This window comes from Anguilla anguilla, chromosome 5, assembly GCF_013347855.1.
Source record: "Anguilla anguilla isolate fAngAng1 chromosome 5, fAngAng1.pri, whole genome shotgun sequence".
NCBI lineage: Eukaryota > Metazoa > Chordata > Actinopteri > Anguilliformes > Anguillidae > Anguilla > Anguilla anguilla.
In genome coordinates, this window is record NC_049205.1 from 353,392 (window position 1) to 365,000 (window position 11,609).

An 11,609-nucleotide genomic window follows, 5' to 3' on the forward strand; every position below is an offset into this window, starting at 1 on the left:
GCTGGGGGGGATTTCCCATGTTTCCTAGTTGTCAGTTGAAGTGTCAGGGCACCCTGATGTGACAAACAGAAGACATGCGTTTATTTAACTGGAAGGAAATAAAGGCTGAAGATAGACGTGCATCTCGGGACAGCAGAGAAATGTCACCGGGCTGCTCTAACAGCCTCCAGACCTGGGCCCGGGCGGGTTGTGGGTGCGGGCAGATTTTGGGAGGACTAATTGCCCTGGCGGACAGTCAGGAGACCCTGCTGTTGCACTGTGGGAGGCCGCGGGGGAGGTACGGGGACTCCTCTCTGCCAAAGAAAGTCCCAATTAATAAAGCTAATGATGCTAATTCAGCAGCATGCAAGCTGTTACACCAGCCAACCCCACCAGCGGATTTTAATCTGCCGACTCGTACCCCCCCCCCCCCCTTAAAGCACAGGCTGACTGCAGGAGCTCAGCTCATTAGCTTAATCTGCACTAGTGAGCCGCTAATGCCCAACTCCCCCCCCAGGAGGGAGGAGACTGTTCCAGCACCATGGAGACACAATCAGCCCACAGGACACTGAGACTCTTTACATGGAGGGAGAGAGACAGACATGAAGCGAGGGTGTGGGAGAGAGAGAGAGAGAGGGGGGAGGGAACCGAGTGGCAGAGAAAGAGAGAGGGATGTTAGGGGATTCAGTGCAGCTCACCATCAGCACCCTGAGACCCCCCTGCTGCCCTGTTCTGCCCCAGCCCCAACCCCCCCACCCCCCCCACCCCAGCCCCAGCCCCCCCGACCCCCCCCCACCCCACCCCCACACCTAGAAGTTCTCCATGAGGACCCGCTGTACACTTACTGTGAGGTGGTACTGTCTCCAAATGTCTGAGCAGGCCTGGGAGAGAGAGAGAGAGAGAGAGGGATGGGGGGTGAGAGAGAGAGAGAGAGAGAGAGAGAGTTACGTACAGCATTTACTGACTAGTCATATTTACTCATGTTGAAATAATAGCTGCAAGGAATATTTAAATGTATTTCCTGTCAATTAAGCACAGTGAGTGAGTTTTTAGGAGAAAGAGAGAGAGAGAGGAGGGAAGAGAGGAGAGAGAGAGGGGAGGGGAAGGGGGGTTGAGAGAGAGAAAGAGTGAGAGAGGAGGGAAATGAGTGGAAATGTTAAGCAGGTAAGAGGCACTGAAGTATAACACCTTTCCATGTGAAGCTGACAGACACAGGTACACAAACACTGCGATTAGAAAATACATGAGAGAAAGGTACAACACACACAAACATACACACACATACACACACTACACACACTACACACACTACACACACACACACTCAGCTGGTCCTGGGTTTTGCGTAGCAGCACTGATGAGGAGCGCCTGCTGCAGAGGAGGAAGGCAAACCCAGAGCTGCATCCGCTCAGTTTGAACATTCTTCTCAGCGGGTTTACGGTTGCTAGGACACCCACGCTGCTCATTCTACCATTACGGTAATAAGAATGTTAACGCCAAATACAGCGGTGCTATTTCAGGCAAACAGAATTTCCTGTTTTTAAAGAGGAAAAAAAATGATGGAGGAGAAAAGTTCACTTTTTTTCTCCATCAGACGATTTTCAACTCTGCAGATGTGAACACAACTGGACTCAGGGATTGTGAATGCAGGTGCTCAAGGTGCACTGTGGGTAGAAATTAAGAGCAGAGAATGTGTGTCACTCTTCTACAGCATTAAACATGTGCATGCGTGTGTGTGTGTGTGTGCGTGTACGTGTGTGTGTGTGCGCGTGTGTGTGTGTGTGTGTGTGTTAAAAGCCAAGCATGCCAGAGACACAGCTACATAGGCTTTAACTGAACACTTACACAAAATTACCATTGAACACCAACAGATTACCACTGAGCACCATTATAAATGACCATTTAAACCCAGGATAAATAGCCACAGACCTGCATTATAAACGGGACATTAGCTGACCCATGTTAAACGGGACATTAGCTGGCCCATGTTAAACGGGACATTAGCTGGCCCATGTTAAACGGGACATTAGCTGGCCCATGTTAAACGGGACATTAGCTGGCCCATGTTAAACGGGACATTAGCTGGCCCATGTTAAACAGGACTTTAGCTGACCCATGTTAAACGGGACATTAGCTGGCCCATGTTAAACGGGACATTAGCTGACCCATGTTAAACGGGACTTTAGCTGGCCCATGTTAAACGGGACTTTAGCTGGCCCATGTTAAACGGGACATTAGCTGGCCCATGTTAAACAGGACTTTAGCTGGCCCGTGTTAAACGGGACTTTAGCTGGCCCATGTTAAACGGGACATTAGCTGGCCCGTGTTAAACGGGACTTTAGCTGGCCCATGTTAAACGGGACATTAGCTGGCCCATGTTAAACAGGACTTTAGCTGGCCCGTGTTAAACGGGACATTAGCTGGCCCGTGTTAAATCTGAGGGAGGCTGCTGCTCGGACGGGACGAGGGAACTCACGTCGTAGAAGTGCCCAGTCATGCCACAGCGGTGGCACTGCTTGTGCCAGTATGCCCGCTCCAGGCAGTCGTCATGGCAATGCCCCGGCAGGCTGCAGTTGGAGCAGTGCCTGTTGGGACAGGTCTTCTTCAGGTGAGTCTGGCTGGAGCACAGCGTGCAGGAGGGCGGCTTCTGCACAGCAAACAAGATGTATTATGGGTAATGTAGTACTGTGAGCTGGTATTACAGGAGTTCCCTGGGTGTAGGGGGTCTGAAGGCCGGTACATAGGTGCACAGGTGTACCCTGGGATTGGGGCAGTTCTTGGAGAGGTGGCCGATCTTGTTGCAGCTCCTGCAGGTGACGTTCTTGCTGGTGTAATAGCGGTTCGATACACGCCGCGGACCCAAGCCTTCATTAGAGATCTGAGCCTGAGAGAGGGAGGGAGAGGGAGAGGGAGGGAGAGAGGGAGAGGGAGAGGGAGGGAGAGAGGGAGGGAGGGAGGGAGAGGGAGAGAGAGGGAGGGAGAGAGGGAGGGAGGGAGAGAACCCACTCAGAGACCAACACAAACACACCTGTTATAATAAACCCTTAATAAAATTCTGGCCAGAGATCAACACATATGAGCTCAGACCTGAAGCACGTACACTCACACCCTCTCCACTACCCCACACTCACACCCTCTCCTTTACCCCACACTCACACCCTCTCCACTACCCCACACTCACACCCTCTCCACTACCCCACACTCACACCCTCTCCTTTACCCCACACTCACACCCTCTCCGTTACCCCACACTCACACCCTCTCCTTTACCCCACACCTCTCCATTACACCACACTCACACCCTCTCCGTTACCCCACACTCACACCCTCTCCTTTACCCCACACCTCTCCATTACCCCACACTCACACCCTCTCCTTTACCCCACACTCACACCCTCTCCATTACCCCACCCTCACACCCTCTCCTTTACCCTACACTCACACCCTCTCCATTACCCCACACTCACACCCCCTCCTTTACCCCACACTCACACCCCCTCCTTTACCCCACACTCACACCCTCTCCATTACCCCACACTCACACCCTCTCTGTTACCCCACACTCACACTCCCTCCTTTACCCCACACTCACACCCTCTCCATTACCCCACACCTCTCCTTTACCCCACACTCACACCCTCTCCATTACCCCACACTCACACCCCCTCTCCTTTACCCCACACTCACACCATCACCATTACCCCACACTCACACCCTCTCCATTACCCCACAATCACACCCTCTCCATTACCCCACACTCACACTCTCTCCTTTACCCCACACTCACACCCTCTCCATTACCCCACACTCACTCCCTCTCCATTACCCCACAAAGAGATAAAGAGCCACAGTACCTCCAGGTCTCTTCTGGAAATGGTCCAACTCTGATCATCGTCTTCGTCTTCTGGAGGGGAACAAACAACACCAAAAAAAAAAACAGAAGATGGAGGGAATAATTACGGAGCTCATCGGGGGGATATTTCTGGGGGGGGGGGGGGCGCTCAGAGGTCTGGCCACAGGGTTTTCATGGTTAAGAACAGTGCAGCAGAACAGATGCACAGGCTGACGCTCTTCATTAAAAGGGAACCATTTTGGTTTTGATTAATGGTGCTGAAGATGGCAGCTACTCAGCACACCAGCAGAGTCGGATCACTTTATTTAGTGCACACACACACACGCGTATACACACACTCACACACACACACGCACACGCTCACACACACACACGTATACACACACTCACACACACGTATACACACACGCACACACTCACACACACACACATATACACACACACATACGTATATACTCACACACTCACACTCTCACATAAACGCGCACACACTCAAACACACATATATACACACACACACACACTCTCTCTCTCACACTCACACACACGTATACACACACGTATATACTCACACACTCACACTCCCTCTCACATACGCGCACACACACTCACACACACACGTATATACTCACACACTCACACTCTCTCACATACGGCACACACACTCATATATACACACACACACACACACTCTCTCTCTCTCACACTCACACACACGTATATACTCACACACTCACACATATATATACATACACACACACAGCTCGGTGTCTTAGAGGGTGCCCCACACTCAGTCAATCAATCAATCAATCAATCAATCAAATTTTATTTGTATAGCTGGCCTAAACCCCCACAGGAGCAAGCCTAAGGCAAGAGTGGCAAGGAAAAACTCCTTGTGGCAGATGGGAAGAAACCTCGGAAGGAACCAGGCTCAAGGGGGAAACCCATCCTCCTCTGGCCGGCTCAGGGTGCCGACTGGTGACCAACATGTCAGCCAGTCAACAGTGAGGTTATTTATACTGCAGGAAACACAGAGCTCTCTGGAGACCAAGCAGTTAGAGCCCAGCTCACAGCTGCAGTACAGTGCAGAACCACAGCTACCACACACACACACACACACACACACGCTTACTCACACACACACACACACACACTCATGCATGCACGCACGCACACACTCACACACCCTCTCCCCCCACACTCACTCACACACACACACACACTCACACACACACACACACACACACACACATGCACGCACGCACGCACTCACACTCACACACCCTCTCCCCCCACACTCACTCACTCACACACTCACACACTCACTTGCACACACACGGTTCCCTCACAGTCTCCCCTAACAACCCCTCTGAAGTGTAACCATGCAGGCCACACAGTCCTGGGGAGAATCTTGCCTTGCGCGGCTGGTCCGAGCTGGGGGGGCGGGGGGGGGTGACCAAATCACATCAAAGACCCCGCCGAGGCGGGCCCCCCAGTCCTGCCACGCCCCGCCCTGCTGACCCTGATTAAACAGCGCCCCCACCCCCCCGACCCCCCCTTTGTGCACCGCTGTTGACTCCTGACATTAAGGCGCGGCCCCCACAAAAAGAGCGGAAATGGGGGTGGAGCCCCAAGCAGAGGGGACGTGTGATACAGCAGGATTAGAGAGGGGGTGCAGGACAATGCAGCTCTGCGGGGGGGGGGGGCCCTGCAAGCTCTGTGAGGGGGGGGGGGGGGCCGGGAGCTTCATGAGACTACAAGGAAAAGACCAGGCAAAGATAACACAGGCCCAGTGCCCTATCCCAACCCCCCGCCCCCCTCCCTCAATGTCCTTCCCGCTGACAGCCCAACACAGTAAACACGCTGCACTGCAGAACAGGTGCATTTCTGGGGCTGGCAGGCGACACACCCCCACACCCCACACACTCATACCACCACACCCCCACACCCCGACACTCACACCACCACACATTCACACTACCACACACTCACACATCACCACACCCCCACACACTCACACACCGACACACCACCACACCCCCACACACCGACACCCCCACACCACCAAACCCCGACACACTCACACCCCCACACACCACCACACCCACACCACCACACACTCACACATCCACACCCCCACACACCACCACACCCCCACGCACTCACACCCCCACACCCCGACACTCACACCACCATGCTTTCCCTTACTTCTGCCGAAGAGCCAGCTCTACAACTTCCTGTGTAAGAGAGAGCTGGGAAACACAGCCTCATAATGCCAAGCCCCCACCCCATAGAGCAGCTCACGCAGATACGCACACACACCAACACACACACACTCACGTGCACACACACACGCGCACGTACCAACACACACACACACACACACACACGCGCGCGCGCGCACGTACCAACACACACACACACACACGCTCACGTGCACATGCACGCGCACGTACCAGCACACACACACACACACACACACACACACACACACTCTCCACTAAAAATATTGAAATAAAACCGTTGCACTGCGACTTCAGTTTCATTCTGATGAATATTCTCCTCTGGGAGCTCTGCTGTCGAGCTTGGAGGCAGATATCATTTTCACGATTGTTATTATGTTAAATACGATAAATAGCATCGTTAATCTGCTCCGCTGCTCATGCCGTTATCAGGGAGGAAGACGAGGATGCTCTTCTGCGGCATCGTGCCGTATTTAGCCCCCATTCAGCGTGCCACAGACCAGGCCGCATTCGCAAAATTACACACTTTGTCATGAAGTGGAATTTGCCATAATGTCAGTTATCGGTGCACGTTTTGCCAGTGAGGTGGGGGGGGGGATTTTGCCTGGGGGGTCCACCCCTTTCCCCCCCTTCATGACAGAAAGGTGGCACAAACAAATTGAAAACCAGAATAATCACAGCCCCCTTCTCTCCATCTCCAAATCCACGGCCGTTGGAGTAATTAAATAACGGGTCTTTAGTTTTAATTTAGATTTCCCCACTGTGTCCCCGCACCCCTGTGCTCCTGAATGGGGAATTCATGTACCGCACATCAGAAATTAAACAGGAGAGAAAATCACAGGGAAATCCACTTCATTTTCCACAGTCAGAGAGCAAAGCACGCTTCGGTCAGTCCACGTTAGCGAGTGAGGCTACCGAGAGCAGCAAAAAGAAGGAAGACTTTAAACCTTAGCTAGCGCAGCTAGCACAACCTAGCACAAACTAGCGCAAACTAGCGCAGCTAGCACAACCTAGCGCAAACTAGCACAACCTAGCGCAAACTAGCGCAGCTAGCACAACCTAGCGCAAACTAGCGCAGCTAGCACAACCTAGCGCAAACTAGCGCAGCTAGCACAACCTAGCGCAAACTAGCACAACCTAGCGCAAACTAGCGCAGCTAGCACAACCTAGCGCAAACTAGCGCAACCTAACACAAACTAACATAAACTAGTGCAGGCTAGCGCAAACTAACAAACTAGCGCAACCTAACACAAACTAACATAAACTAGTGCAGGCTAGCGCAAACTAACAAACTAGTGCAGGCTAGCGCAAACTAACAAACTAGCGCACACTTAATCACTAGAAAAAGGAACTCTACCCTCTGGAGCACATTTTACAAGGGTCTCTGAAACAAAAAGAATTGTTATTTGTTAAAGGATTAATGTTAAAAGTGAAGACTTAAAGCGGCTCACTGGGTAGCAAAACAGCGCAAGAGTGAGCTGGATATTGGGGGTGGGGGGGGGGGGGGGGGGGGGGGGTAGTACGGGGAATTATGAAAAATACCTTATAAATCCTGCAGCCAAATAATATCATTATTTTCAAGGGGAACAATTTTGTCTGCTCCAAACATTGGCGGGACATGTCCCTTACACCCCCTCCTTGTGGAGAGACAAAAATGTTTGGAAAAAGCACCTTTCCAGAGTTTAAACGACACACACAGCACATCCCAACCCATAACCCACATCCACTGGCCACCTGGAAGCGCTTCCATCGCTAGCCGCTAACGTTGGCTAAACCTTCTTAAAAATGGCGGCACCTCTGCCTCAGAACATCGGTCACTGCTGATTAAGCTCCACTGTCATGCTGCGAAACGAACGCTGGGGTGGAAAATTGATTCAGCTCTCCTGCTTTAGAAGCCAGGATTGATGTGACAAGCGTGTGGAAAATAAATAGCAAAATGTCGAGATTTTCATTTACCTGAAATTGAACAAAACAAGGAAACATGCAATTTTGGCTAATATCTACTACCGAGTAGGTCTGTTATACATGGAGGTCAGAGAAGACATCTAATGAAAATCAAGCGATCAGTGAGTCTGCATTTTAGGGATTATGCGAAAAAAAGAAGGAAAAAAAGATTCCCAATGTTCTCAAGTCCAAACGGAGACACCTACAAACTAGCCAACTCCCTTCATACTCAGCATGTAAATCAGATTAACGAATAACTTTAAAGTACTTCTGCAGTATTATAGAAACATGAGACTGGCATTTAACCAGCAGGCCGCAGTGGAGATCGGGAGCAGGGCGGGGTGTCCGTCCGTCCCAAAGACGGGCAATTCTGGGGGGCACACCTGTGTGGCCGAGCCCTTTTAGAGACGCAGTTCCCAGTCCTACCACCGACTGCCCCCAAACCCTCCCCCACGCACTCCCTACACAAAGCCGAAAGTCCTATTAAAGCACAGAATCTGCAAAGTGAATCCGAGTATTCACGTAAACAAGGAGACATTTTAATATAACCTGTGAGCTAGCTTAATGCCCCCCTAACAGACCTCATTAGAATGCACCTCCTTTAGGTGAAGCTTCATGAAATACCCATTACCCGCCTCATCTAGCATACCTGCAGTGTATCCATGTCTGGATTACATTTCAGTCCTTTTTTTTATTTTTTTATTTTTTTATTTACCCCCCCCCCCCAAAAAAAAAAAAAAATAAAAAAACGCACATTAATTCGGGGCACGTCTCTCTGCTGTGTTAAAAGAGGAAAGAAGAGGAGTCTGAAGGGGAGGGGGGTGTAACAGAAAACATTTCACATCAGAAAGAACGCTGAATAAATATCAGGAGATTTAGCAGGGGAAGTTCCGTCACGCTTTTTTGCCTCATAAACAATTTCTATTTTTTCCCCTCAGATGGATTCAGGAGACCAGAGGCCCATTACTACTGAGAACGCAGAGAGAGTCAGGCCCCTTACTACTGAGAACGCAGAGAGAGTCAGGCCCCTCACTACTGAGAACGCAGAGAGAGTCAGACCCCTTACTACTGAAAACGCAGAGAGAGTCAGACCCCTTACTACTGAAAACGCAGAGAGAGTCAGACCCCTTACTACTGAGAACGCAGAGAGAGTCAGGCCCCTTACTACTGAGAACGCAGAGAGAGTCAGGCCCCTTACTACTGAGAACGCAGAGAGAGTCAGACCCCTCACTACTGAGAACGCAGAGAGAGTCAGACCCCTTACTACTGAGAACGCAGAGAGAGTCAGACCCCTCACTACTGAGAACGCAGAGAGAGTCAGGCCCCTTACTACTGAGAACACAGAGAGAGTCAGGCCCCTTACTACTGAGAACGCAGAGAGAGTCAGGCCCCTTACTACTGAGAACACAGAGAGAGTCAGACCCCTCACTACTGAGAACGCAGAGAGAGTCAGACCCATTAATACTGAGAACGCAGAGAGAGTCAGGCCCCTTACTACTGATTACCAATACAATGAAGGACACTTACGAGCTAATCTCCGAAAGAAAAAGAAAAAAAAAAAAAACAAGTAAACAAAAACCCAGGGATGGTATTTGGTTGGCTATAGCAATAAAGTTTATAAGACTGCCTTGTAAGTAAGGACTGCAAGCTACTTGTATGCCCACCAAGTCCAACTGAACTGCTTTAAACGTGCTTTGGCCTCCTGCACAGTAGGCCTGTATTTCAGATGGGCATGGAGTCTGATGGGTGACATCGCTGAGGGAAGACAAAGACCAGACAAAGAGGTCTGGGCACCTTTGTGTGCGAGCGAAAAGGACCGAATCGCTTCCTGGTTTTACTTCAGCGCTGATCAATGGTTCTGTCGCCTACCCAAGCATGACGCTGCTCCTTTGATCCTCACAAGATGAGCCCTTTGGAGATTATGTTCATTACAGAGGGAATGACTGAAATATTTAACATTAAGCTTCAGGAAACATACGACAGGGACACAAAGCTTTCTCCACAGGCCACTGGTATCACTGCACTAACACTGAAATGGTCAGTGCCATTTTATACAAGGTACACTCACTGTAAATATTTATAAACATTTGCTAAGTAGCTGCCATAGTTAACGCTGAACTGAATTAATCACACAATGGAATTAAATGTGTGCCATGTATCCAATGAATTTGGTATATTAGGCTCACCCTAACCAAATATTTTACTCAAGTAATAATTATAAATTCATAATAAAAACAGCACCACTGCATTAGGGCATCTGATTTTCTCTAATATTAAACAATGCACTCATTACATATAGTGTATACCACCTTCAATAATAATAATAATAATATAAAAGCATAATTTAAACTGAAATCTGTGAGTGTGGAACTACATTTACAAACCACAAATCTCTCTAAGACCAGCGAGAGCTTTTCTTTACGTTCTCTACATATATTTAAATAATTCTGTATGTTTGATTGATTTCTCATTCAAAAACAGGAAGGGGAGGGGGGGAGGGCTTTCAACATTTCAAATATATTTAATCTCCCAAAAGACAGAGTCTTCAAAATTGTGCCTTTAGAAACAGGCACCCCTCTCTAAAATATACATTTTGTGCTAATCAACAGAATAAAAATCAGTTCAGATAAAATCCCTAAATGTCCTATTATAACTGTAATATGACTATTTAACAGAAGCTTCTGAATGTGAAGATTTCCTAATAAGAGCGAATATGAAATACATATCAATAAAGCAGCCATGGATAGTATTTGTATTAGAACTAAAGCAGGCTTTCAAGAATCGAAAAATCACCATTTATCCCAGTCTGGAACAGAAACACGTGCGCAAGCACCCTTTCCAAATTCTAAAAATCCGACCGAATGTTTGGGATTTCCAGAAATATCATGAAGGAAAAAAACACGAAACATTAAAAAAAACCAAAAAAAAAAAAAAAAAAAAAAACATTTAATTAATTATTCTGTAAATATTAGTCACTGCAGAAGCCACAAATTTGAAAGTGAAATTATTATTATCTAATTACATTTATTATACATGTTTTTGTTTGAGAGGAAATGCGTGTGTAGGGGGAAATAAGGGCACGCGTTGGGATTTTAAACGACAGGAACCCAATAATATTTAGAAAAAGTACACGGGAATATTTTGAAACCTAGTATCTACTTTCTGACGAGTAAACAAACATTTAAAATCACACTACGCGCAATAAATGAAGCAAGAATCGCATGCTCTGAACGCTCTAAATCAGATCCCTTCATTATAAAATACCAAAGCGCAATGCAAAATACGTATTAAATATCAATAACTAAATACCTGCATAAATCAGCGCGCCACATGCTCTGTGATATTATCCCTAATTAATTCTGTGCACAGACTCCTGCCGCGTGAAGCTTGAATAAGAACGCTGTGAATTATCTCGCGCACCTTCCTGCTGTTCGGAGACTGCATCTCTGCATTTAATTTACCTTAATCCCGGATAAAGAGACCGGCGTTAATACAGTAAACACACGCTCGCCAAGTTTTAAATTAAGGCTGTAAATGAAAGTCGCAGGGAGGCGACTTCCGTCGCGGTGGAAACAACCGCTTCTGGCGGG

The 11,609-nt window shown here is 48.7% G+C and overlaps 1 protein-coding gene across 7 annotated transcripts in view; it reads right to left on the reverse strand.

Moving 5' to 3' along the window:
- zcchc7 (zinc finger, CCHC domain containing 7) overlaps positions 1–11,609 on the reverse strand; it is a 51,523-nt gene that overhangs the window by 6,227 nt on the left and 33,687 nt on the right. For 5 of the 7 annotated variants that reach the window (XM_035418285.1, XM_035418291.1, XM_035418289.1 and 2 more), the window contains 4 exons: positions 3,834–3,904; positions 2,738–2,863; positions 2,456–2,626; positions 825–860 (listed from right to left, as the gene is read on the reverse strand). In XM_035418285.1, the coding sequence (XP_035274176.1) occupies positions 825–860; positions 2,456–2,626; positions 2,738–2,863; positions 3,834–3,904 (404 nt within the window). The remainder of the gene's footprint in view (positions 1–824; positions 861–2,455; positions 2,627–2,737; positions 2,864–3,833; positions 3,905–11,609) is intronic. The other 2 variants (XM_035418288.1, XM_035418286.1) reach the window with 2 other exon arrangements.